This window comes from Gopherus evgoodei, chromosome 2 (genome assembly GCF_007399415.2).
Source record: "Gopherus evgoodei ecotype Sinaloan lineage chromosome 2, rGopEvg1_v1.p, whole genome shotgun sequence".
NCBI lineage: Eukaryota > Metazoa > Chordata > Testudines > Testudinidae > Gopherus > Gopherus evgoodei.
Window position 1 is genome coordinate 258,623,611 of NC_044323.1, and position 27,885 is coordinate 258,651,495.

At 40.2% G+C, this 27,885-nt stretch overlaps 1 protein-coding gene across 5 annotated transcripts; it reads right to left on the reverse strand.

Moving 5' to 3' along the window:
- On the reverse strand, window positions 1–27,885 carry ANKRD46 (ankyrin repeat domain 46). Of its 5 annotated transcripts, none has more exons than XM_030553583.1 (6): window positions 27,823–27,874; window positions 12,994–13,037; window positions 12,117–12,217; window positions 6,600–6,942; window positions 5,110–5,268; window positions 1–2,002 (listed from the first exon to the last, which is right to left on the reverse strand). In XM_030553583.1, the coding sequence occupies exons 4-6, from the start codon at window positions 6,908–6,910 to the stop codon at window positions 1,786–1,788; spliced, it is 687 nt and encodes a 228-aa protein (XP_030409443.1). In that variant the 5' UTR covers window positions 6,911–6,942; window positions 12,117–12,217; window positions 12,994–13,037; window positions 27,823–27,874; the 3' UTR covers window positions 1–1,785. The 5 variants fall into 5 exon arrangements, with proteins under 5 accessions (XP_030409443.1, XP_030409442.1, XP_030409444.1 ...); XM_030553582.1 differs by lacking the exon at window positions 12,117–12,217 and adding an exon at window positions 24,199–24,266 and having other exon boundaries at window positions 27,823–27,868; XM_030553584.1 differs by lacking the exon at window positions 27,823–27,874 and adding an exon at window positions 24,199–24,223.

The window sequence follows — 27,885 nt, forward strand, 5'->3', positions numbered from 1 at the left end:
TCTACTTATACATCTTTATTTATGGCATTCATCCACATTCAAAATACATTTACAAATTATACAGAGAGTGCATAATGCAAAATTTCATTATTTAATATAAGACAGGGTGTTCTTAACAGAAATAGACATATATAAACTACATTTACTTGAATAGGTAATAGCTTATGTTTCTCTATTCATAAACAGATAATTGACAAATTAAACTGTTTGGAAGAGAAGCTCATTTTGTTGGTTTTTGGAGGCTTCCCTCTTTGCTGTATTTGTACCATCTGGGAGAATCGCTTCTAAGAATTCTTCAGAAACAATTTAGAATGAACGCTTCAGTGAAGCCTATCCCAACATCACAAAGACAAGATGCTGCCTCAGTCAATGACCACAAACTAGAGACAACAAATATATATTAAACACAATAATAAGATGTATGTATATCCACCATCATTTACCATAATTTCTAACTTTGCAAGTGTTCAATTTATTTTGCAATGATTTAGGATCATTTTAATAAAACAAATCCTTTTGCTGTTTTATTAACGTTTGCTGAATTCACTTAGGTTGGGATTGTGAAAGCTACCTAAAGGAGTTAGGCACCTGACTGCCATGGAAATTGAGTGGAAGTTGGGCACCTTTGACAGTCACAATCTTACTGCATATTTACCCAGTCTCCATAAAAGAGTATTAAACCATCAGGTATTATAACTTCAGATTAACAACAAACAAAGACCTCACATTGGGCCAGATTTCAATTTACATAATATTCCCAAATATGAAGACACTCACTGCAACATTGCATTATGTTAACTCAGAAAGCGCCCCATCAGCTTTTGAGTGCCAGTTGAAAACAGTTGAAACTGACAGTAATATTACCAAAAATATATTCCAATTAAACCCTTGCACAAAACTGCAAATGAAATGAAACTACAGTAAACAATATGTTATGTGAAAACACTCAGTTATCCTGCATGACACGTTTCACAGCAACACAGAACAAAATGTTTAAATCACTTTTCATCTACATTACAAAGAAAATGTTTCCTTAAAAGGTATTTGAAATGAAAAAGTTGCATTTTGAAGTCAAATGCTTAAAGATGTTTGCATCCAAAAGCACTACAGACAATTTCACTTCAAAGGATTTATTCTCACACAAATTTTAGTAACACCAAATGAGCTGGAAAAAAACAACCTATATTATATTAAGCTAATACATAAATACGAGATTGATCCAAGGATGTCAAAGGAAGTTTAACGAAGTTATAAAATTTGAAATGTTTCTCATTCTTTAAATGTATATGTAGTTTATAACCATACACATGAACATGCACTAAGAAAACTGCACATTTACAGTATTGTATGATGTAAATACAAGAATAGATTAAAATTATTCCAATTTAATCTAGTTAGTTTTTTATAAGAATACTCCTCCTCAAAAGCTGAACCATAGGAAAAGTAGTTTCTTTTTTTTAAATGGAAAACAAGATGATTTGGTCCTATACCAGGACACATTTTTACATACTCAAGGATTTGCTATTTATTTATGAAGGGCCTTGTATAATCACCACATTTGATCAATAAAGACTGCTATCTACAAGTTCTGATTAGAAGTCAAGACATGTCAGAGGTAGCCTAGGAATGCTTTAGAATATGGTGGTTTTAGCAATTAATGTAGGTCTCTTCCAAAAAGGTTAGCATATAAAAGGCAAACAGTATATACAGCTGCGCCAAGACTTATAAGAAGCTCAAAACAAAGATTAGAACTCAGGAAAAGAACATTGTGCCTCTTCATTTGCTTTAATGCACCAATTCAGGCTGATTTTCCACAAAAGGAAGCACCCCACTAACGTAGTATGCAATTCCGAGAGAGAGAAGGGCAATGACAATGATCAGGAGTAGCACCCTCCAGAAGCCCAGGTCCTCCACAAACTCTTGCCATGTTGTGCGGAAGCTGGAAAGAACCCCTTCACCTTGCTGCAGGTTCGGATTAAGGAGGGAATGGCTTTCCATTGCACTGTGAAGGATTAAAGTTATAAACACACCTAGTAAAAGAATGCATCCTTAAGTAAAAGAGTAAACCTGCTAATACCACTAAAATATTCAAAATTAAACATTTTCAGATTTACAGTACTTACTCATGATCTAAAGACAGTATATAAGAAAAAGACCCTTCCCTGACCCTACCAAATCAACATACAGTAGTTGACAAGCAATCCTTTGAGACTTTACAATCTATCTTTTCAAAGAATCTTTGACTTGGGTGCAGAGTAGTGTTTTAAAAAAATAAGCAAATGTATTTCCTTGGCTGATGTATGAAGGAACCAGGGCTTTGGAGCTGTGCTCCGGCTCTGCTCCAGCTCCAGGCAAAAACCTGCAGCTCCACTGCTCCAGAGCTGCTCCGCGCTCCAGCTCTGGGCTCCATTCCAAAGCCCTGGAAGGAACTACACAAACAGCAAAAGAACTGACTAAAGTCTTGATCACACACTTATGCATGTCTGTAATTTTACTCATTTGAGTAGTCCCATGCTTCCCAGATGAGCAAAGTTCCATATGAGCATAAGCATTTGCAGAATCAGGCTCTTACTGTGTATCGAGAGAAACAGTGAAACTAGCTATGTACATAGTGATGTTAAGGCATAAAATATACAGAGTAAAAACAGATTCCCCCTCCCCCAATATCTCTTCAATTACAGTAATCGTAGGCGTATCCTATAATAATAAACAGGAACAAAATATTTCAGATCAAAGTAAATTGGGAGTTAACACTATCCGTTTAAATGCTCTTGCTTCCGATATGACGAAAGATGCCAGTAACACGCGCCTAGAAGGAAGATTCATTTGTAAACCTTTTTTCTAAAAATACATTCCTGATTAACATTACTGTCATTCATGTGACATTTTTCCTCATTATGAAGTACAACTACTGAATAATAATTAGACAAAACTCAAGTAATTTACTGAACTATTAGTGTTGTGTGCAGAAAAGTTCAGGCATTTCCAGTAAAGTGCCTTGTCTTTTTTGGTTTTTAAATATTTACTTGGCTGCGAAGCTATGGTGGTTTGCCCATAACTACAGGAGTTAGGAACTGATAAGCAGGGAAGATGACAAACAAACAAAGTGAGAGGGTTTATTAAAAGATCTCTATTGGCATAGAATAGATCTGCTCACTAATTAAGCACCAACTAGTCAATACATAATCACTCCAGGGGTTAAATAAAGGCATGCTGCAATCTTAAAGTGGTCATATGTTCATTGTTAAGAAAACCACCACAACAAAACCAATGGTCCTCACTCATCTCAAAGATGACCCCTGTGGCATTTTCTATTGCAACCAAATTAAAAGCAACATTAATGAAGCAGCAATTGCCTCTATAAAACTATTCTGGAAAAATCTGTACGTGACAAATCCTTAAATGATCATTTTGCTTCTAACAATGTTGCTTCCTGTTATAGTGACAGGTCACTAGGTTTATGCATACAAGTAGATTCTCTATGTGAAAATAGAGAGGGAGTGTTCTGCCCAGACACAGCACAATAATGATACCACACGGGAATGGAGGGGAGAGGAAAAGAGAAGAAATCGGATTTGGGAATCTAGTTTTGTTTTGTATTTTGCTCGTGAGTCAGAAGCAAGTGAGTGTAATGAGGAGGCGGCAGCATTAAACTCAGCCAGGAAGGGAGTGAACACTTTTACACTGATCTCTAGAAACTTCTCCTGTCAGTTCAAAAGTGAAGTTCAAGGTCTCCAGAGGGAACAGCAATTATCCTCACTTGGCTTCATGCAAAGTGGGAATGAGGTAGGAGAGAAACAAGTAGGGATTCTATTCTGAGAGTCTCTAGAATCAGGAAATAATACCAAGAGGTAGGAGTGAAACTAGAGGTCTGAAAAGCCAACCCCCGAATAGCGCTCTTACAAGGACACAAACTAATTACAAAGCACATGTGCATTCATTTGCTTCTAATGCTGTCTGGATCTATTTTTATTATACAAAGTTATCTTACAAGAAGAGATACTTTAGATATTTTAAACTAGCTCACAAACAAACTGGGAGTAAACTGTAAGTCTACAATTCCGAAAGACAAGTTATAGGTTTCCCTGCCAAATCAAACAAGAGAACATTAATGATGGTTACAAAAGGAAAAAGAAGTTACAGGTTTTAAAGGGACATTATCAGTTCAAATTCACAGCTAAATCCAAGCCCCATTAAAGTCAATGGTAAAACTCCCATAGGAAAAATAGGACTTGCCACACTGGATTAGATATGTGATCTGTCTAGTCCAGTGTCCGGTCTCTAACAGCGACCAGCACTAGATGCTTCAGAGGAAGATGCAAGAAACTCCAGAGCAGGCAGATGTGAGATTATCTTTCCTCCACATTAGGTCTCTCCCTAATTGTTGGAGATTAGTTTAACCCCTGACCCACGAGATTAACATTTCTTCCAAAATTTTGAGCAGTAATTGTTCTAACTCTGGATATTCATCTTATCCATACAAATGTCGAATTCCTTTTGGAATCTTGTAAAATTTTAATGATATAAAATGTAAAGTGAGTAGGCTTGTTTTTAACATATGGGGTAACATATGTTTGGGCTCAAGCTGGAGCTCAGGCTCTGGGACCCTGTGAGGGAAAAAGTCCCAAAGCTCAGGCTCCAGTCCAAATGTCTACACTACAGTTAAACAGCCTCTTAGCCTCAGCCCCAGAAGCCCAAGTCAGCTGGCATGGGCCAGTTGCAGGTGTCTAATTACAGTGTAGACATACCCTTTGTTTCTAGAGCATAACACTGCAGGATATTCAGGGACTTACTTATAACCAGTTTCTAGTGAATTTCATTTTCAGATTATCCTGCAACAGTAAAATGATACAATATTTGGGTTGTAAACCTTGTAGTGGAATACTTAGCTGTTATAAAAACTTCTTTCATTAGAAATTTTAAAAAAACAACAAAAAACAAAATGAACACTTTTCTATTGAACTTAGTTTTTATAAATCTTTTGTTCCATTTTGAGGAACAAACATGTCAACTCATGTCTCTAGCAGAAAACAATATGGATTTACCAACAAAGATATACTTTACACACATGCTTTTATTTTTTTCTAGTAAACATCTGTCTTGTAATACCTTTCACTTTCTGCAGTCTGCATGGTTTCCATCTTAGAGGGAGCTCCTCTGTTAAATCCTTTCACCTCCTGCTCCTCCAGAGACTCCAGCAATCGAATTACTTCCTTATTTACTCCTCTTCGTTTTGCCAGAACAAGTGGTGTTGCACCTTGATGATTGCTAAATAGTCCCCCCAAGAAAGTGGATGGGGGAAGATAAACTATACAATGAGAATTCTAAGATAGGATGGATCTTCATAACTATGCAATGTAAAATGTACTGCCCAATAAATATTTAGGACCAGCCTCTAGCTACACAAAATAGCAAACTATTCTTAGTTATAAAAAGTCCAAGAATAAAAGGCAACTGCATGAAAAATTCAGTAGTTTATTTTTAAAGCACACAACCCTATAATATTTTACTCTTGGTATAAAGTAAAAAAAATAGTACAATGGGGTCTTATCCTGATTGTAGCCTTTGGATGCTCCCGCAACAAAAATGAAGAAACTAACAACATATTTATATCAGTGTATAAGGCTTTGTATGATTACTGCTCAAAATCTAAGTTTCTTCATAGCTTCTTACTGTATAAGAGTCACAGACTATTAAGCAATAAACGAAACACAGAATGGGTAAATCCTCCCACTGCCACCTTTGAAAAAAACGAACCAAGTAGGAGTACAATTGTTGCCTTCATATTAGAGGCTGCCAGCAAAGAGGTGTTTGGGAAAAGGGAGGAAGGGAAAAACCACATAATGACCCTGGGCAGGCCAATAATTAATACTGCTGATATGAGGAGATCATGGGCAGCTCCAATAATCAAAGATAGCCAGAAGGCCCAAGGGCCTAAACTTATTGCCTTATTTTCCTCTGTTGGGATGCATGTGCAGAAAGGTCTAAGAACAACATGACCTAATTGTACTCAATAAAATAGCTAGTTATTTGGTATTCTAAGTACTTGTGTCTGGATACTAGCATCTGACAGCTGCTGGGGAGGTAGGAACAAAGAATATACAATATTTAAAAGAAGGATTGGCTTTGAGGAAGGGGGAGCATTGAAAGGCAGCACGGTCTCCCAAAGAGTATGGGAGAACTGATACACATTTACTGTATTTCTCTATTTGTTACAGTAGTCAATAAAAGCATTAAGACGGTGGTACAGAAAATTCTAAAAAAACTCCCTGTCATTCTAAATTATCCTGTGATGCCATCCACCCCCTCTTGGCTGCCTGGCCAAACCAAGGACAGCAGAGCCATCAGCTAGTGAGAGACAGTGGCTATGCCAGCCCAGTCCCACAGCTCCTGCTTCTATTGCCTTTCATGATGTTCACGATCAGTTAGGAGTGGGCCCATGCATTTGTTTTTGTTTTTTTCCATAACTGGCATTTAAAAAAATTGAATTTCAATGAATTTACCATTAAAGCATTTGTATCAGGCAACATATTTGCACAAAATACTTCTGAGAGAGAGACTAATATGCTATAAAGTGGTCAAAAAAGAGACAAACTTACCAAATATCAATTTTGAGTCCATTAGAGACTAGGAACTGGATAGTATCCACGTGCCCACACAGGTGAAGGGCTGTATTACCTTGGTAATCGGTGGCCAGTAGATCAGCACCAAATTTGTGCAACAGCTGACAGATGTCTACGTTTCCTCTGGCTGCGGCAAGGTGGAGACCAGTTCGGCCACGACTGTCACGAATATTTGGGTCAAAGCCACTCTCCAGCAGCCGCTTGGAATAGTTAAAATCCCCATCAATGCACGCCTGCAACAGGGGCACATTTGTCTGGGAAGAATCATTTACAAAAACATAGGACATTGTTCCACTTCTGTCTGAAGTTTGTGGCAAACCTGCCGTTAAAAATGAGAGGACATGATGAAGTGAAGTAAATAAATACAATGCAAACACCTCACAAATGCTTTCTCAAATAAAAATGCAAAGTAGTTTATGAATATAGCTCTGAAATCATTGTATATTACATATTATTTTAATACGCTGCAGTCTTTACTGATACATAGAGAACACTCTGTTAATCCTATTCACAACTGCTGGAACAGAAATGGATAACCTTGTTACTTCAGAGGATTGCGTAAAACACCACCATGAATGCAAGGCACTAGGTAAACCCCACAGAGGGAGAGATCACACACTGTAGATTTTATATTAAAAAGAAAAACTTTGATAGGTCCAGCCTGTGAGCAAATTCTATTTAGAAAGAGGGGAGCAGGGAGAAGAGTCATATTTTATAACTCAGATTAAAGGACTGAACAAACACACTGGGCTCTCAAAGTAATCAGAGTTTTTATGTACTATAAATAAAGTCACTAATGGAATTTCCTCTCTCATTTATCTGTTCCTTATTTACATCTGAACTTCAATACACAATAGTGACAGCTGCTGAAAAATTCATTGTTACTATGAGCATTATCTCCTTCACTCTCTGCATGAAATTACATTTTTCAACCACCTCTGCAGAACATTTTTATACAGCACCATAGGTGGGCATAGCGTTTCACAAGCAACTATAATGATAAGGTCCCTGCTTAGAGGAAGTTAACTTAGACAAAGGACAAAATGATAGAATTTTTAGACAACGTGAAGACAACAATGGTAAATCAAAGGAGGGTCTAGAACTGCTGTGGGTGCAATTTCCACACCAGGATCCCATCCAGCAAAGCAAGGGAATAGTCCCAAAGGTTTTAAAGATAAACAAGTACTTTGTTGTTTCGGCCTAAAAGTGCAAGGTAGAAATTGGTTGCACCACAGATTTCTTGCTAATTATTATTTGATTAAATATGATTCAACTGACTAACTAGAGATAATAGGTATTGTGAAAGAAGTGAGTTTTTTTAAAGACAGACTTGGATGGGGAGAGAGTGAATAAGTGACTCACAAGACCAAGTAAGGTTGTTCCATGCATAAGGGACAGTGAGGAAGAGGCATGAAGACAAAAATGAGAGAGGAGGAAGAGAATGGTTACTTAGGAGGATTCACTGGTGAAGAGTGCATGAGAGGGGAAGATAAGAAGTTATGGTGGCTGGGAAGGACTATACAGGGCCTTGCAGAAGAGGACTAGGTGGCTGAACTTGATGTGGAAGACGAGTAGCCAGTGAAGAGCTTTGAACATAGGAGTGACGGAGTCCAGGTGGTGAGCAGGGAAAATGATTTTACCAGATGAATTCTGAACAGACTGGAGTGAGGAAAGATTCATCAAGTCAGACAGGAGGCAGTTAAAATAACAGGGCTGAAAGAGGACCTTGACTTGGATTAGAATTTTTCTTGTGGGAATGGAGAAGAAATTATGACTCTTGGATACTTAGTACTCCACGCTCATGACAATTCTCTAGCAGATTATAATCAGGATTCTGATTAGCTAGCTGAATCTTTTTGATAGGATACTTAAGTACTTTAATTCTCTTGCCTATGTAAGGCATCCTCCAATCCTAGTGCACTCATTTGGCTGGAAGAATGGAAATATGGCCAGCAGCCAAAGAATTAGATTTAAGACTTCCCTTGCTTTTGGGGAGTTTACACTGTTCATGATTTATAACTTTTCCCTAGTGTTTCAAATTAATCGTTTTCCAATACCTACACTACAGACACCTTGGTTTTGAATGCTGTTCTGATTAAGAGACTATAATATTTTAGTCTATTCAAATTATTATTTATACCTCACAAGTTGGCATTTCTTATTTGGACAAATTCTGCTATTAGAATGTATGTATCAACACTATTTAATTTGTCAAGGCAAGACACAAAGCTGACTTTTCTTATCTCAGATTTGGAAGAGGAAAAGATGGGAAATAACTTTCTGGCCCTGAATAACTACATAAAGAATGACTTAATAATTCAGTATCTATGCAAAATACATTCTTTTTAGTCTGCAAGTAATATTATGTAGGGGATAATTTACTGCTTACTTGAAAGCATTCTCTTCCACAATCATTTCCAACAGCAGAAAGCCATAAGATAGTTCATACAATATTGCTTCCCTTTAGGGCACTAACTACTTCCATTTTATCCAAATATGGACAGAGCAACTGAAAGAACACAGAATCTATCTCAGGGGCAGGCAAACTTTTTGGCCTGAAGGCCACATTGGGTTTCCAAAATTGTATGGAGGGCCAGTTAGGGGAGGCTGTGCCTCCACAAACAACCAGGCGTGGCCCGACCCCCATCGACCTCCCCCCCCACTTCGCACCCCCTGATGGCCCCCCGGGACTCCTGCCCCATCCACCGCTCCCTGTCCCCTGACCACCCCGAAACCCCCCACCCCTGACTGCCCCCTCGCCACCTCATCCAACCCCTCCTCTCATTCCTGACTGCCCCCCCCGGACCCCTACCCCCATTCAACATCCCTGTTCCCCGCCCTCTAACCACCCTGACCCCATCCACACCCCCGCCCCCTGACCACCACCCCAAACTCCCCTGCCCTCTATCCAACCTCCCCTGCTCCCTGCCCCCTTACCACACTGCCTGGAGCACCGGTGGCTGGCGGCGCTACAGCCGCACCACCCAGAGCACCAGGACAGGGAGCCGTGCCACCTGGCTGGAGCAAGCCACTCCACCGCGCAGAACAGAGCACTGGGTCAGGCTGGCTCTGCAGCTGCGCGGCCCGGTAAGAGCTCACTGCCCAGAGCATTGTGCCAGCGGCGCAGTGAGCTGAGGCTGTGGGAGAGGGGGAAAAGCAGGGGAGAGGTTGGGGTCTAGCCTCACAGGCCAGGAGCTCAGAGGCCAGGCAGGAGTGTCCCATGGGCCCATAGCTTGCCCACCTCTGATCTATCCAGTACTTCCAACTGAAATGCTACAAGAATTCTGGTGGGTTGCAAGGCTAAGACTCCACAGCAACAGGGTGGATAAAAAAAAAATCAACGATTTTTTTTATTTAAATGGGATGTTATTTATTTATATTGGATTTTTTTGATAAAATGCTTTTTGAGGAAAACACTATCTAAAGATAAAGATATATTATAGTTCAACGATATCTCATCATGGAATAGGGATTATAAATTCTAATTCTATAGCATGAGACAATATATTCATGTAATGTTTAAGAAAAAAATTGTAAATGAGTTCCAATAGTTCATGGATTTTTCAGACTGTGGATTTGCGTCTCCAGAGATAACACGCTTGTTAACAGAAAAAAAATGTTTTTAAATAAATAAAATAAATAAATAGTGAGAAATAACAGCCCTCAATCCTATTGTCCCTCTGCAAATTTGTGTACACAGTCAATTCCTTACCTCTCTCTAAAAGTGCAAAGTTTCAAAATATTTAATTAACAGAAGATTGTTGGGGGCAGAACAGATCTGGACAAGGAGAAGTCTGGAGATAAATGTGAGAAGGGAGGGACAGGCAGTAGAAATAAAAGTGAAACCGAGCAGCATATTCCAGAAGTCTTGAGGTCTTTCTGAGTGTAGCCTTCATTGATTTGAGATCAACCATACCATTCTCTCACTAGAAGGGAAAACCTATAGTGTCAGCAGGCTGTAAAAGAGACCCACTTTGGGAATAGGAACCATTCAAGAAATATATGTTTTCTGATGATGTTTTAAAGAAAGTCACACCAGTGAACTGGTGGAAGTCACTTAAGCGCTTGGATTCGGAGACTGTTGAAGTGATAATCTCACTTTTAACAGCAGTAGCTCCTTCTGCTCGTGTAGAAAGAATATTTTCTTCCTTTGGACTAATTCATTCCAAATTGAGAAATCGTTTGGGACCTGAAAAAGCAGGAAAGCTTGTTTTTCTTTTCCAGATTATGAACAAACAGGAAAATGAAGGTGAAGATGACTGAGGTAGCTGCAGAAGCCAGTATTTTAAGTTTCTCATGTTGATCTGGCTGACGTAGTCAATTTAATGCATTTGTTTTTTTAAAATTCATTTAACTATTTTAGTTAAAAACAATTAACAAAACCAAATCTGATTTTTAAAATTCAGGAATGTTTAATTAAATTCAAAAATTTATATGCTTGATTTGTTAAAATATTATATGTTTGCTGTTGAAGAAAAAAATCCAGAATATATAGCCTTGTTGTTTTAGTTAAATAAAACAATTTAAATGTCTGTCTGGTGATGTTCTCCTCCTAATACATCATGGCAAGAAAATCCTCCAAATATTAATGATTAATCTGTTGAATTGGAGACAGTTCTTAGATGGGATAGGATTTGGGTTATTATAGAGAATTCTTTCCTGGGTGTCTGGCTGGTGAGTCTTGCCCACATGCTCAGGGTTTAGCTGATCGCCATATTTGGGGTCGGGAAGGAATTTTCCCTCTAGGGCAGATTGACAGAAGCCCTGAGGGGGGTTCACCTTCCTCCGCAGTGTGGGGCCTGGGGCACGGGTCACTTACTGGAAGATTCTCTGCACTATGAAGTCTTTAAACCATGATTTGAGGACTTCAATGGCTCAGACATAGGTTTGAAACAGGAGTGGGTGGGTGAGATTGTGGCCTGCATTGTGCAGGAGGTCAGACTAGATGATCATAATGGTCCCTTCTGACCTTAAAGTCTATGATTCTTTGCCAATGACTTCATAAATATCTGCTTCAATTACCTTTGGTAAATGAAATAACCAAACAATCATTTATTTTCTGATATAGCTGTAAAACTAATCTGAAAAGTTTTCAAAATAAATCACTTTAAAAACGTATAGTGTGTACCTTCTAAAAAAGAAACCTACATCTATCTCTGAGTTGTGAAGAATATGTATTAAGGTTACAACAACCAACAAGAATGCACTTTTATGTAGAAATCCATGATTACATCGTGTCTTCCTGACTAGTGATTTAAATCATGATTTAAATCAATTTGACCCTGTACAGCAATCAATTTTCTTGCCTATTTCCCTTCCAAAATTGAAGTGGCACAACTGTATCTTCTTCAACCCTAACCTTCCCCACAAGCTGACAGGCCCAATCTCCAAACGATGCAATTTTCACATTAGTTCTCTGTACTAGATACAGAGAACTTAAATAATTTTAAAATCTTCAAGTAGCACAAACATAGCAACAATGTAAAAGCTCACTTGTTCTTAAGAAAATAAGATTTTGCCTTCAGATGTTGCAGGACACTGGTGGGATCCTTAAACTTGTTTAATAAAATGTCTTGTAGTGTATCAGCGCAAATCTGTAACAAACAAACAGACTATTCCATTAGAAGAACAGTACAGAACTTTCTGAAAAAGAATTGTGTGTTCTGTTAAATGTGTATTTGTTTGTACATCTGGTAAATCCTCCTAGAGTTCTCCAGGTACTTCACATGCAAATCTTCATGAAACAACCAAATGACCAGAAAAAACTCACTGGACTAAGTATGCCAAGGTGGTTGTGGTGTGTGAAGAAGCAGCTGTTTATCATGGAGCAGGATATGAAGTATTCTGGTTTAGAACTAATACTAACTAGAACCTGCAGAGAGACACACTGAAAGGCAGAGGAATTAGGATAAACCCTTAGTGCTCCACATTAAGTAAATAAAACAAGCAAAAATAAATCCCACTTGCCATTGTTTGAGGATTAGAAACCATGCAACTGACACACTCCAGCCCACAAAACATATTTCCAGTATTCCAACATGCAGGCTACCAACCTCTGCCAGTGGTTCTACCTGTCACAAACCAGTAACAGAGGCAGAACAGTCTCTCTCAAAATTTCTAATCCCCTAACGTCAGAAATGTTAAACAAAAAAATACACTACATGTCTTGAACTGCATCTGGTTTATTGAAGTTTTCTGCCACCAAAATACAGCACAGTTACGATGGTTTATTTGTTCAGACACCTTTGATAACTTTGGATATATAAACTGTGGATTTAGTGCTCTGATCAGAAGTTGCAACCTTATGCAGGACATATGCCAAAAGGGTTATTTCTGTTAAAAGGATTAGAAGAAATATTGAGGTACTCACCAATCTCCTTAAATGGGTTCAGAAAGGTGAATTTGAGGGCAGATCTAAATATAAACAAAACATAGCATCATCTACCAGTCACCACAAATGTATGAGACAAATTAAAAAGAAAGGTATGTACTATAGTGCTGAACAGCAAACATACTGTAAAACAAGCATTCTGAATATCTGTGAGAATTACCACTGTTGCACCTGGAACAAACACATGTAATTTGATTCAGTGAATTACTCGTTCCAAAAATGTGGCACTATTTATTGAAAAATGTATCTTCTAATAGACAAGCAGTATACTTGTATAACAAAAGTACAGTTGTTGACATTTTGTTGTAGTAATATGAAATGACTATTTTTAAATAATCAATTAAAGATATCATTTCAAGTGAGAAAAGGTGTTAAGGGGATTTCAATTTATTCTACGTTTATGCAATACATACACATTGAATGCAGTAGTGTGATCACAGAGTGTATTTGTACTATTAATGGGAATTATGCAATAAATTGCTTCTTCAGTGCCACAGGAGACTTAGTGTAGTGGGAACATCAATGAAACTATTCTGTTTTCAAGAGGAATCATAGGGGGAAATGATTAGATGTTCGTAAAAGTTATTTACGTTTATTTATCAGAAGTCTGACATCTGTAATTTTGCTTGTAATTCTGCTAATAAGTCAAGTTTTTTTCTCTTAATTTTGTTGTGCCCATTTAGACAATACACTGAAGCAGCAGCAGGGGAGGAATTCTCTTTAACAAGTAAAATCACACTACAAGCCACAATTTGTCAAATCTTAAACAGCTTGTAAGTTTGGAATTTACCAACTCTGAGTCATTTTATTTTGCAGCAAGTGGATGTTTTCCTCTTCGTATTTCTCAATATGTAACAATCAGAGCAGCTACATAAAACAGCTACCACTCAATACCGTGAACACACAAAGATATGGCTGGATCATTGATGAGACAGGATTACTCATGGGGACAGGTTCTCCCTCTCTCTCATATGCATCACAAAGATATTAGTTTGATCAGGGATCCTAGAAATACATTTGCAACCGAAAAATGCAGAATTTGCATTTTTCGAGAATCTTTAGTTTTTACATTTTGTGAAAAAATAAAAACATATATTAACTACATTTTACTGAAAGTACCAGTGTCACTTATTTAATGCGCACAACCTTCCCTTCTTGTTGTTGATTTTTGAATGCACTTTAAATTTACATACAAGAAATTTCCCACCTCGACCCAGTGACCAGTCAGCTGGAAGATGCTTTAAGTGTAATGAACTGGGTCATATCAAGGCCAACTGCCCAAAGAACCCCAACCGAGTGCAGTTCATTATACCACCATCACACCAAAGATCCCCAGGCCCAGATGCCTCTCAAATACCCTTGGAGCGAAGGGAAATTTTGAGAGTGGGCGGAAAGAAGGTTACTGCGTGGAGAGACACGGGGGCACAAGTGTCAGCTATCCACCAATCCTTCGTCGACCCCAAATTCATCAACCCAAAGGCCCTGCCTTGTAGGTGGGAAATTTCTTGTGATGTGGAACAATCATTGGCGCAGGGTTGTTAGGATTGGCTGTGTTCTGTTGCTTAGCCTGTTCTAATTCCAGGGCCTGTCGGTGGGCCTCCCTCTGGAGTTCTATCTGTCTTCTGCAGGCTGCATCTTCTTCTTCTTGTTTCCTTCTGTGGGCTGCCTCTTCTTCTTGTTGTTTTCTTTTGTGGGCTGCCTCTTCCTTGGCTAGTTCTGCATTAATTAATTCCATCCATCTCCTATGTTCATTTTCTTTGTCCATGGCTTGTTGCTGTGCTCGTTCCTGTTTCAGGCTTTCCTTGGAACTCATGATTCCTGCTTTCTTGTGCTGAGGCGCCCTCTGGTGTTTACTGCCTGAAATTCAGGTTCTCTGTTGGCTTCCTGGGGTTGCTTAGCAACAGAGTCCTTTTAACTTCCTAGCCTCTCTCGAAAAAGAGTTAAAAAGCAAAAGAAACTGTCTTTCATTTACAAATGTGTTCTGCTGGTGTAGCTGACTCACAGCTGGAGTTTTATTGTCTAATAAAAGACCCCTGTTAATCTTAATGGCACTTGCCTGAGGCCATTTCTATGCACAGCCAGATGGAGCAAGAAAAAAAAATTCTCTGGCTGTAGGTTTAAAAAACTAACCCATCTCTCTGCTTACAAGCAGCTAACAGAGAAAAGAAAATTAATAATTTTACTGGCTTTTGGATTCTACTCTTTCCCACACGCTGCACACCATGTCAAGTATAATTCCCAATTCTGGACCTTAGCGTCCAAAATATGGGTACTAGCATGAATTCCTCTAAGCTTAATTACCAGCTTAGATCTGATAGGCTGCCAGCAATCAGAAATTTTTAGGGCCTGATACCCTCTGGTCCCCCCAAAACCTTCCCAGGGGACCCCAAGAGCCAGATTCCTTGAGTCTCACAACAAAGGGAAATAAACCATTCCCTTCCCCCTCCCTTCTTCCTCCCAGCTCCTTCCCGCCCTGGGAACACTAGGAGATCGCCTGATTCAACTTCTTGAATCACCACACCAAGAGGAGTGTTACCTTCCCCCTCACCCAGAGACAATACAACCTGCGTGAATATAACACAAAGAGAAAATTTATCATTCCCTTCTCTCCACCAATTCCTTTGAACCTTAACTAGGAGAAAAAAATTAAACAGGTCTTAAAAGCAAAACTTTTAATAAGAAAGAAAGAAAAACGTAAAAGGTTTATCTCTGCACTTTAGATGGTAAACAGTTACAGGGTCTTTCAACTTATAAACAATAGAAAGAAACTTTCTCCAGCAGAAACACAATTTAAGCTACTTCCAGCAAGTACACATATGTAAATAAAAAAAAAATAAATTAAAAGACTATGACCGCCTTTTCTTACTCACAATTCTGAACAGATAAGAGACTGTAGTAGGGAGATTGGCAGAAACCTGGTTGCACCTCTAGCCCCATCCAGGACCCAGAGAGAACAAAGCCAAACCCAAACCCCACAAACAAAGGCTTCCCTCCCATGAGATTTGAAAGTATCTTGTCTTCTGATTGGTCCTCTGGTCAGGTGTTTGGGGTCCCTGTTTGTTAACCCTTTACAGGTAAGAGAGACATTAACCCTTAACTATCTGTTTATGACATATGGTTTTTTAAAATCAGAGAATGTTGGGTTTTTTAAATCACAAAAAATTAGGATCCCTAGTTATGATTGGTCAAAATCTTTTAGTCACCCAGTCAGTGCCACCCATAATGTATCAGTAAAACAACAACAACAAAAACAAAAAACTAGGAACACTCATGCCATCTCTCAGAAAATGAATGAGAGTAACCATTACTACCTTTGCCCTATAAATAAATAAATCGATCAATAGGATGCCATGACATGTTACCAGTAAATGAGACTTCCCAACATTAATAACTATTTCTGACTCCCAGAGCCAAAATGCCATTGGTGATATTCTGACTAGCAGTAACAGGATATTTAGGATATGTCAACAAGTCAAATGCACTGTGATGGAGAATATGGAGAGGTTAATGTAAGAGGTACACAGTTTACACATAAGCGCTACATTCATCAACTCCTTAATTGCATATAATCTTCCACTCTTTTGTCATACACTTTTAGAGTATTTAATTGACACTGGCTTGCATAGCCTCTCCTTTTTTTAAGGTAACAAAGCATCCATCTTAGGCAGTTTGCCCATATCCTCTGAAAGTAAGGTTTCCTGTTCAACTGGGATTGCATCTAAAAATACAGCGAGACAAGAATAAGCCCTATTTACATGTGCATGCAAGATAAAAACAAAACTAAAATGATGTAATTTTATCCATGAGAGGAGGACACACTCTCCAAGTACTTGTATGACTCCTCCTCCATCACTGCTGTATATGAGTACCTCTCAAGTATTTAAAAATAGAAACAAATAGCTCCCTCTCCCCCTTCCTTCCTAGCATGTAGGAGAAATTACTCGATTAATTTACAGGATATGTTTGTGTGTGGATTTCTTTGGTATGTGGAAATTGAGGGAAAGTTAAGTTGAATAAATAAGTTTTGCATTTAGTTCTGAAAATGATAAGGTCTCTAGTCATTTTTGCTTAGGGAGAGAATTCCATAGTTTACATTCAGCTCCTCTGAAAGAGCTGTATCCTGCACTCACTTCCCCCCCCCGCCCCCACTGGATTGTAGTTTCACTATTCCAGTGAAACGGAGCTGCAACCTCTCAGGTAGCCAGAACCAATCCCACGGAGGACTCTGAACACCTCTCAAATACAGAGTTCACAATATACAGATCTCAGAGTAGCAGCCGTGTTAGTCTGTATCTGCAAAAAGCACAGGAGTACTTGTGGCACCTTAGAGACTAACAAATTTATACAGATCTACTAACCTACAGCACTTGGCATTTTCCCCTCTTCCTGCCTTTAGCTATTTTCCCCAAGAGTTTTGCTTTCCATGGTGTTGGCAAACTATATCCAGGGAGCACAGAGATAACAATTTTCAATGGTCTGCTATCATTTTGTGTTTTCTCAGATGGGATGTATGAGTTGGTGGCAGTGCAAAAGCAGCACTACCTGTCATTTGCTGCACACTAAGGAGACTCAAATGTTGAATCCTTTCCACTAACTGTGACCTGAAAATCCAGTTTTAGATTTGGAATCTTCCAGTCAGCAAGAAACCCAGTGTTGGAGGAAATAATTCCTATTTTCCTTCAACAATATTAAATAGGGGTGTGTGAGATTTATAGCTATACTATCCTGACTTTAACAATAACCATACCCTGAGAAAAGCTTTGGCATATAATATTACCCAGCTCTCATATACAGGGTAACCAGACAGCAACTGTGAAAAAACGGGACGGGGGTGGGGGATAATAGGCACCTAAATAAGAAAAAGTCCCCAAAAACGGGACAGTTTTTAAACGGACAGTCCCATCTGGTCATCCTACTCATATAGCACTTTTCATCTATAGATTGCAAAGTGCTTTACAAAGGAGGTAAGTATAATTACCTCATGTGGGTAAACAGAGGAACAGCAAGTGGATGTGTCTTAGCTAAGCTCACTCAGCATGTCAGTTAGTGGCAGAGCCAGGAACAGAACCAGATTTCTTATTTCTATCTGCTGCTCTATCCACCAGAGGACACTGCCTCCCAGTAAAGTATAATGCATGTGCTGTACCCCCACCCCCGCAACCCAAAACAAAATTTTCAGATCTTGCTCTGTTGCAGAAAAGAATGTTACTTTACACCACAGCTTTAAAGATGAGGGGATTCACAAACATTTCCCTTAACCACTACATATATGCAAATCAGTTGAACCAAAGTATTTTTACAGATAGTGAAATATTCTGAAACAAATTCTATTTAATAGATGCCTTTAAAACCCCATTCTGAACCAGGCCCATTTTTGTACTTTGGACAGGGAGCATGCAGTGAGGAGCATAATTTACAGTGATGTTGAATGTACATTCAAATTACTTGCAGACTTAATTCACTGCAATTGTCTCACCCAAAGTGGATACAATAACTGAAGGAAACTGAACATATATATTTATTCTCAATATAGAAGTTGAAACAAAATTTGCTGGCTAATGCCATAAGTTCTAATACTTCTGTCTTTATGGGAAGTTACTGAATCACACTCTTCATAAGTATAAATATCTTCCTGCTCAGAAACCTTCAAGCACATTCTCTTTCCACTGGTATACTGCAGGAATGCTAAACATGAAGGACTTCCAGTAGTTAGTTCAAGGTCAGTGCAACATTTTTTGTTTAAAAGCTACTGATATTTATTTTTAGCTCTTGATGATATATTTCAGTTTGAATTTGCTGCAGCTCCTGAAAGATTCTTATGCAATAGGAGACAAGTGCCAGTGAGCAACTGTCCATCAGAAATCAATTCTTTAATAAGTGAATTATTCTTAAATTGCTGTTTGTATGCGGATGAATGGTGCCACCATGTGACCTGCTGAATTCACATTCGGCTGCAGCAAACAGCATATAACCCCTCACTATTTCTTATTGCTTGTTTCTGTGGCTGTTGTTTTCTTGAAAGAAAATTTGCAAGTAAGAGTTTAAATTATTAGGGGGACAAAAGGGGATCCTGAAATCCAAAATAACTTGAAAAAGCTAGAGATAAGTTTTGCAGCACAGTTACAAAACTCTGTCCCATCTAACTGTTAACCACTAAAAATAGAGTGTATGGTCCATGAACTTTGGTCCTAAAACATCTCACATCACTTATGCTAAAGATGGTTATCCTGTCTGGTCTTTGATTCCTATTCTACTGATATTAGAGGCTTGGACTTGGGCCAGGGATCTCAAGATAAGATCACTTTCCTTCAAACCACCCAGATTACTGCTGCCTGTTTACAGAAGAACAGTTCACATTCCGTCAACAGCTTCAATACCTTGAGGTTACTAAAATGGAGAGACTTACTGCCTTTCAGAGACATAGAATTGAATGTCATGGGTACGTCTGGCATAGTGTGGTTCAGCAAATTAAGATACACACATTACAAACCAGTCAGCCACATGAAGTTTATATTACTATACTGCCTTTTTCTTCCCTTTTTTGTCTATCACTTGACATAATCTAGGGTTACGCCTTACCTTGCACCTCTCTTTGAACATCTGTGCTTACATTTTTCTAGGTTAAATCTCCTGCCCACACATTTAACCTCCATGGGCTCCTTCATAAGGTTTCAGTAGGGTAACCATACGTTTTGTTTTGATCAGGACAGTCCCTTTTTTAACTCATGTCCCGGCTGTCCTGACTTTTTCTGAAAAAATGGGACAAATGCCCACTTTTGTCAAAAAAAGGGGATGCAGAGGAACATGTGGAGGAGTCAGGGAGTGCGGGGGGTGGGGGGGGGCAGAGATGCCAGGCCTATGCAGGGGGGAGGGGCAGGGCTCAGCGAGCAGGCAGGGCTTGGGCGAGCAGTGACGCCAGCCCCATCCAGGGAGTGGGAAGCAGGGCTCCTGTGAGCAGCTCAGGCCAACCCCGTAGGGGAGGGTGCAGATGAGTGACTTGGGCTAGCTTTGTGCCGTGTCCCATTTTCCCTTTGGGAAATATGGTCATGCACGGTTTCAGTGTTCTCACTGGCACTTACAACATTCAGTCCCATACAATGGCTAACAGAGAGAGTCAGGTCAGCTTAGGGGAACTCTAGGTTAGCAGAGCCTTCTTAATTTTGTGCACTATACATCTACAGTGTATGCTATTCAGTAAAAACTTTTAAAATATTAAAAACACATTGCTATGCTTGTTCACAATCGGTCCTTATTGCTAATATGCTTATTTGCCAATACTGTAGATCATGAAATTGACACCATCAGATTTATGGCTCTTACTATGCAACAGGACAGGCACACACATGATCTTTATTAGACTTCCGACAGTGGAATCAGTTTATCATAGCTAAATACGTGATGGATTGAAATAGAACACCTGTTAAGAAGTGGGTAAGTCTCTGTCAGTAAAATGTTATTTAAAACACTTTCAGCACATCATGTTATGCAAGGACAGGATACATCATGTGGCATGAAATGATGCAATGGCACAACCTTTTTAGGCTACATTTCTAATGAGTACATACCGATGCTAAGCACTGATCCTTTCTTGTGTCAAAATTTTAAAAACAGTAGCTAAACTCATAAAGCAATAATCTGGTATATAAATTCCTTTCCTGATTTCAGTAATGATGAATGTTGAAGAAATGTAAATGTCTTCTTCATTCAGTATTATTATTGGTGTTTTTGAATTTTCCTAGAAAAATCAGTAAAGAAAAAAAATAAAAGCTAAAACAAAAACAAACAATTCCTGTTCTTCAGGCTAGAGGGACTCATCCATAACCTGTTCAACAGGATTATAAATACAGCTATTTGCCCAAGTTTACCATCTTAACTGCTTCCAAAAGAATCACCCATCCAAGAAGTTGCTATGGAACACAAAACAAAAACAAAAGTTTCCAGTCATCAGGTTACAGCAGGAGCATTCTATATACACAGACCTTAACTACACTGTTCACTGTGTACTTTAATTTCTGCTAACTAAACTGCCTCCTCAAAAGCTGTGCAAACCATGGATCCCAAAATTTGAGACAATTGTTTCAATTACTTTTGTTTTCATCAGAGAGTGGCAGTTGCCCTCAGTTCTCCTACCACCATGATCATTCCTGCCTCTTCTGCCAAACACAGCGCTTGTATACACAGGGAAACTGACCAACACAGACACTGCTTTAGCTATGTCATTATAACTCCCCCGTGTGGACATTAGACTAGAATAATTACCTGCTACAGCTAGGCTTGTCTTTTCCCCCATGTAAACAAGTAAACAGTTCCTACTGGAGTCTGCCAACATTGCTTCTAGAAGGATTAATTTGTGGAGGAGGGAGAGTGAATCAGCAGATAGGAAGGATCAGGAGACACCTGAGTATACTTCCAGACTTGCTGGCCCAGGAATGAGGGGACTGAGTTGAAGGTCCACATCTCTGATGCCCACATAGTAGAGCTCTGCATCACTTCTAGACTACTGTGCTATCCCATGCCTTTTTAAAATAAACTTAATGATTCTAAATTTAAATAAAACTGTAGGCAATTCACTCGTTTCCTTGTATTTATAGTTTATAACTCAGGGAAGTGCCAAGCTGACTGAATTAAAACTAAAATCTACTTGTCCTCAAAACAGAAACAAGGCCAATTGCACAGCAACTTCCCCACCCAACAGTGTGCTTCAACCCTGAGTCAGGAGAGACAACCTGCAGGGATGAACAGACATTCAATCCTTAAAAAGCGACAAAGAGTCCTTAGCCACTCTGCTGAGATGCCCAGTTACATGCATTTATACACCATGGTATCAGAGTCACAAGTGTGCCAATTAGTACGAGTTGTCATGATGGTTTTTGTGATGAGATACCCAGAACTCAAAAAGTTTACCAGACATCTAAGAGCCAAAGGTAAATAAAAAAGACAAAGGAGTGGCCTTACTAATAAGGTCGAAGGGCAGGGCTCTGGAAAGAAGCCTGTAGCGAGGCGGTGGGATACCCCACCGCCCCGCTGAGGGACAAACCTTCCCCAACCCCGCTATGGGCGGAGCCGCTGGGTCCTGTGTCCGCCCCTCAGAGGTCACGGCGCAGACCCAGAAGTATAAAAACTGACCTGCAGAGATTAGTAGGAGCCCAGCCACTGCCAGGACCAGATGTCTGCGGCCTCTGCCAGCTGGAGCTCACACCCGGCCCGCCGAGCCTGCCTCGCGCCCGCTACCCTGAGGAGGATTGGCCGAGCCTGCCTCGCGCCCGTACCCCGAGGAGCTGCTGAGCCCACCCTCGAACACTTACCCAGAGGAGCCAATGGTGTTTGAGACCGCTGCTGACACTACGACTACTCGAGTACCTGACGAGGGGGAGAGTAGAAGTAGCCCGGGGGCAGCTGACCCCGGTCTGGCTGCAGCACTGCCAGAGCCAATGTCAGTGTGTTGTGGCTAGGATCCCCATTGACAGCAGCAAGTGTCTGCCACTGCTAGGGCCCTGGGCTGGGACGCAGTGGAGTGGGAGGGTCTGCGTCCCCCCCTACCACCCCTCCATGGGTGGCAGACTCCCCCTTTCCCTGGCCTGAGTGAGGCGGAGACCTACTATTACTGACTCAGCATTTGTTGCCCTGCCCTGCCCTAGGGCTGGGCTTAAGACTAGTGCCACTCAGCCCTGTCTGAGGGCCTGAGCATACGGACTCAGCGTTTGTTGCCCCGCCCTGACCTAGGGCCGGGCTTAAGACTATTGGTAGCGAGGCAGTGGGATACCCCACAGACCCGCTGAGGGACAAACCGAGGCCGAGCTGGCCTACAAAGCCCCAGATGATAGTGAGGGTGTGGGAATTTCTAACAAGGTATTCCATTTTTTATAATCACCTACTGACTAGGAGGTATCGGATCAATCTGAAGCTCCATCCCCTATATGCTGGAAGTTTGAAGGAATTTTGTTTCCTTCCCTGAAGAACCTCTGGATCTATCAGAAGGATTTCGGCTACTCAACCCTTGCCAGATCTGCTGCTTTTTTTTTGCTTTCTCTGTCCTTATGTGTCTCTGGTGACGACGATATAGTTTTTTTGAGGCAGGAGAAACAGGAATTTGACATGATTCTTGAGAGATAACACTGCTGTTTACAAGATTTTCAATAATAACAATGAAACTGACCAGAGTCTTTTAATTCTACTCTGCTGCTTGGTAAATTTGTGAAAATTCAGGAAAACAACACTGTGCATCAATCAACTTACGTTCAATTCACAATTGGATGGTTATGTTCACAACTGTAAGAGGCAGAAACTTTATTTTTTTTTTAAATAAACCTGAAATTCTGGAAAAACTGATACCTTTGGGCCTCACACTCACCAGCAAAAATGTCCCACTTGCCAGTGGATTGTGAATGCCCTGACTTTCAAATGTTTGTATTCATGATGGATTTTTTAAACTCAAATGACATGATCGCATCCTAAGTCGCATCTATTAAAAAGCCAAATAAAAATGTAAATAATCATTTTAAAGTCAGAGCCTTTCTGGAATGGCCTCACCATTCTTTACTAAACTGAAGTCATACTTTCTTCCATGGGAGTAAGAATATTTAGTAAAAGAATTCAATTATACTTAAAAGTGAGCTGCAAGTTGTTTAATCAAAACTCACTCAACCAGTAATGAACCCAATGGCCACATACTAGGGGCATTTAACTTTAAAATAATATGGTAACATTTTTCTCTCTAAAAAGTAAATTCTCCTGTGCATTCATTTAGCCAGCAGTTTTCATTATTTAGATCTGGTTTTTCTCCTATCTAGTTATTCAACACATTCAGTAAGTTACATAAAAAAATCAAAGGTTCAAAAAGGACAGCAAATCCTGGCAAAACAAAAACACTAATCAAACTGCAGTATCTGCAGATGTTGAGTGTATGCTGCTATCAAAGCATTTCTGTCACAATACCAAAAAGGTCAGGCAATTAATGATGGTGAGACCAACAGGCAATGGGGATAACTGATATTTTACCTGATCTTAAAAATAACTTTAAAAGCTAGCATTTTTTTTAAAAAGTATATATTTGATTGAGTCCTTCTCCCACCACATTTCATATGCAATTTGTCTTCTTAAGCCAGACCCTGCCAACAATTACACACTTTTAACTGTACACAGGAATAGTCCTACTGACATAAAAGTGTAAAGTTAAGCACTTACATAAATACATGTAGGATTGGGGTCTTGGACTGTAAGATTTTCGGGACAGGAACTGACATAAATAGCAGCTGCATCAGAAAAATGAAGCTTTAAAATTAGAGAACACTAAAATTGTAATTTTCACATTTTGCAAAACTAAAGCCTTTCTTCAAATATCTTTTTTCTTTCAATTCCATTATAGCATTACGTGGTCTTATTTTATGTAGATGTTTAATACCAACTGACTCTTCTCCAAAGCTAATTATTATTTAAAAACACTTTGTTTTTACAGTGAAGGCTAGTGCCCAAAAGAATGAACAGCAACACCCAGATTTCCTAAAAATGTCTTGAGAGGCAATTCACAACACCATGAGAAAGAGCGGTCAGAAACTCTACAAAAAAAAATAAAGGGTCACAGCACTTAGAGCTATTGTGACCACATACAGTCACATCGCAATGTCATTAAGAATGTTGGTTGCTGCAATTTTTCCTTCAGGTTCTTTATTATACCTTTTAGAGCCTTCCCATAGCATCTCTTTTCCTTCCCGTTGTGTTAGCCTCTTTTCTGTCTTACAGGCTAAAGAGCAGTGCTCATAGTAAGCATCACTTAAAAACTTTTATTTGATCCTTCTTAGTGCTGCTGAACAAAAATATTAGATTTTCTCACAACTTGTTTTGATATATTACTAGTCCCTCACAATCCACACAAGATTTTAGAAAATGTTGGAAGACAAGCTGCCAAAATATTCTAGTGAATAAAAATAGCATTACATGGTAGGAAAACAACCCAAAACAAAATACAGCCATGTTGTTTATTTTGGTATTAAAATAGTTAAAAGGTGGAAGGCAGCTTTCAAGGGAAGAAATGGAAAAAAAGACACTACAGTGAACTCCCACTGAGAAAGATTTCCGGTTTGTCTACACGGGGAAATTATTCCAGTATAAGAACGGGTGTGCATTTAAAGCACAATAGCTATTCTGGAATAACTCTCCGTATGAACATTCTTATTCTGGAGTAAGTATCCATACAGGGTCCTATTGCAGAATAACTTATTCTGGCCCACTTTCCTGTACAGACAACTCCTTAGTGATGTGAAGATAGTGCTCAAAGCTATTAAAATCAGTGGGGCAGAATCTCCATTGCTCTTGAGCTACAATCACCAGAAGGTAGCTCTAAATTACGCTCAAATGCAACAGTCCTCTAGGAGCTGCTCCACAGCCAAGAACAGCCTTAACTATATAGTGTACTCTGGCCTCATCTGCTGCACCCCATGGGGGCTGTGAGGAGGGAGCAGCATAGCTCTATTCTGGCAGTCCTGTGGCACCGAAGAAAAAAAACCTTACATCAGGAGTACTCTCTGGTGGCTAGGGCTGCCCTTTATGTTGCTCTGGCAGTGTAAAACGGCTGCAGAATACAACAGAATTTAGCCCACTGAATTTACAAGTAAAAAACTTCTTCAGTCATCTAATCATTCCTGCCAGTGCAGGACTGTACCCTACTGTATGTATTAGATTAAAAACTATTTTAAAATCGATGCCTGTATAGCTAGCTAATATCATTTAAGGCTATTACAAAATTTAAACCTTTCACCATTGGTGTGGTTGGTTTTCTCCCCCAATACACCTTTCTCTTCAACTCACAAAGTGAGCATCCAGTCAGTGTCACTTTTTGATGCTCATGCCTAGCATGATTCTGTAATATTTGAGTTGCAAACACTGCACTACTTTCATAGCTTATTAAAAATATAGAACATACAGCCGTTTAATAAAACTTAAGAACATAAGATGGCCCTATTGGGTCAGATCAAAGATCCATCTAGCCCAGTATCCTGTCTTCCGAGAGTGGCCAATGCCAGGTGCCCCAGAGGAAATGAATAAAACAGGTAACCATCAAGTGATCCATCCCCTGTTGCTCATTCCCAGCTTCTGGCAAACAGAGGCTAAGGACACCATTCCAAACTTACTGGTTTGTAATTTAAAAACAACAAAGCACAGAACTAAAACTATATTAGGTTTGGTCTACATCACAGATTTATATCAGTATAAATACATCTGAGTGACAGTTATATCTATAGCCCTGAAAATTTGCTGATACCCCCTTTATATCAGCAGATATCTGCATTTGTTTCTGCATCGCGGATGGATGTGGATCCAAATTTTATATCTAGAGCTCTGCAAATCTGCAGATAGCCGCTTTATATCCACATCTGCAGATATCTGCAGACTATGTTTGCTGATTGGACATGGATACAAATTTTTTATCTGTGCAGGGCTCTAGTTATACCAACTGACCTCCTGGTGGAGACAGCCCTATGTTGATAGAAGGTCTCCTGTTGACATAGTTACTGCTACTTGAGGTGGAATACCTATGCCCACAGGGATGTAAGTAGCATCTTCATTAAGTGCTACAGTTGCGCTGCTACAGTGCTGTATGTGCAGATGAGCCCTTAGTATGTAGCACAAATGAACCTCAATCTCGACTGGGTGTATCACAATACAAATCATAAATGGCAGTACCTTTTAAAATGAGATGTCTACTATTTCTTTTCAAAGACTACTTCAGTCTAACAGATCATCTCACTGTTCGAAAGTTTTTCCTCACAGACCACATTTTCTTAATTCTACCCCATTATTCTTAGTTACATTTTGGTGGAACAAAAAGGGAACTCCTCTGCCTCCTTAGTGTTTTTTACATGGTTAATGTTCTTGTACATGTTTACATCTCTCACACTCCTTTTAGGTATTTAGTCAAGCTGTACATATTTATAAATTTGCTCCTCTTTCTTTGTAAGTCAAAGTTAGACTGTAAGGTGGAGAATTTTTTTTCTCACTTTCCTTCTCTTCTAATTTTCCCATCCCTTCATCATTTCAAAGGGCCCTTCCTTTGACTTCATAGTGACATTTCAAGTATTTGCAGACAGTTATATCTATGCAGAGTTAGCTATTTTTAGTCTTCTCACATCTTCATGACAAATTTTGTGGAGTTCAATTTGTCAGGGAGGTGCTAAAAACTAGAGTCAGTTATACCCCGTGTACGTGGCTCAGCACAGCATTAATTCTGTGCCACCACATCACATTGGGAACCTACTTAGTTGCCTAGCCGGTATCACAGCTGTTTTTCAACATTACTCGGAATGCACAACCCCCCTCCTCCTTCCCTGTACCTGGGATGAATTCGGACTACACTATTTATACACTGTCGCTTGTCCTGGACCAGCGTGGGCCGGGGCTTTACACGAGCCATCGCTGAGCCAGGCTTTGCCACAAGGCGATTACCAGCCAAAGGGCAGGCACAACCCGAGCCCTGAACGCAGGAGGGTTTCTGGCCCGCATCTCCTGTAACTCCGCTGGCCTGGCTCTGGATGGGAATCGCTGAGCCCCGCTCTGCCGGCCTGTGCTCCGCGGCGGCCTAGGCCCGGCATCCAGGACAGGCCCTGCCGTCTCCCCCCGCTGGGGTGGGGGTGGCAGCTCCCAGTCTCGGCGCGCCTGGGTCAGGCTGCCCGCCCGGTGCCCAGCCAGGCCCGGCTGCCCCGCGGCTGGGCACTCAGCAGGGAGCGGGCCCCGCGCCAGATCCCCTCCCGCGGGCCTTGCCTGGCTCCGACCCCCGCCGCCGGGCCCAGGGCCTGGCGCTGCCCGGCCCGATACCTGAGTTCCGCCGCGCCGCGCCGGCCTGCTTCTCGGGACGCACACGCAGCCGGGCCGGGCCGG

Bases quoted from the DNA above. Each gene is read 5' to 3' on its own strand.
- ANKRD46 (XM_030553582.1), bottom strand. From the start codon at position 24,257: ATGTCAGTTCCTGTCCCGAAAATCTTACAGTCCAAGACCCCAATCCTA. The intron at 6,943-12,993 runs GTGAGTACCTCA...TTTTAACGGCAG, and splicing joins GAACCCATTTAAGGAGATTG to GTTTGCCACAAACTTCAGAC. The intron at 5,269-6,599 runs GTAAGTTTGTCT...GGGACTATTTAG, and splicing joins GGACTCAAAATTGATATTTG to CAATCATCAAGGTGCAACAC.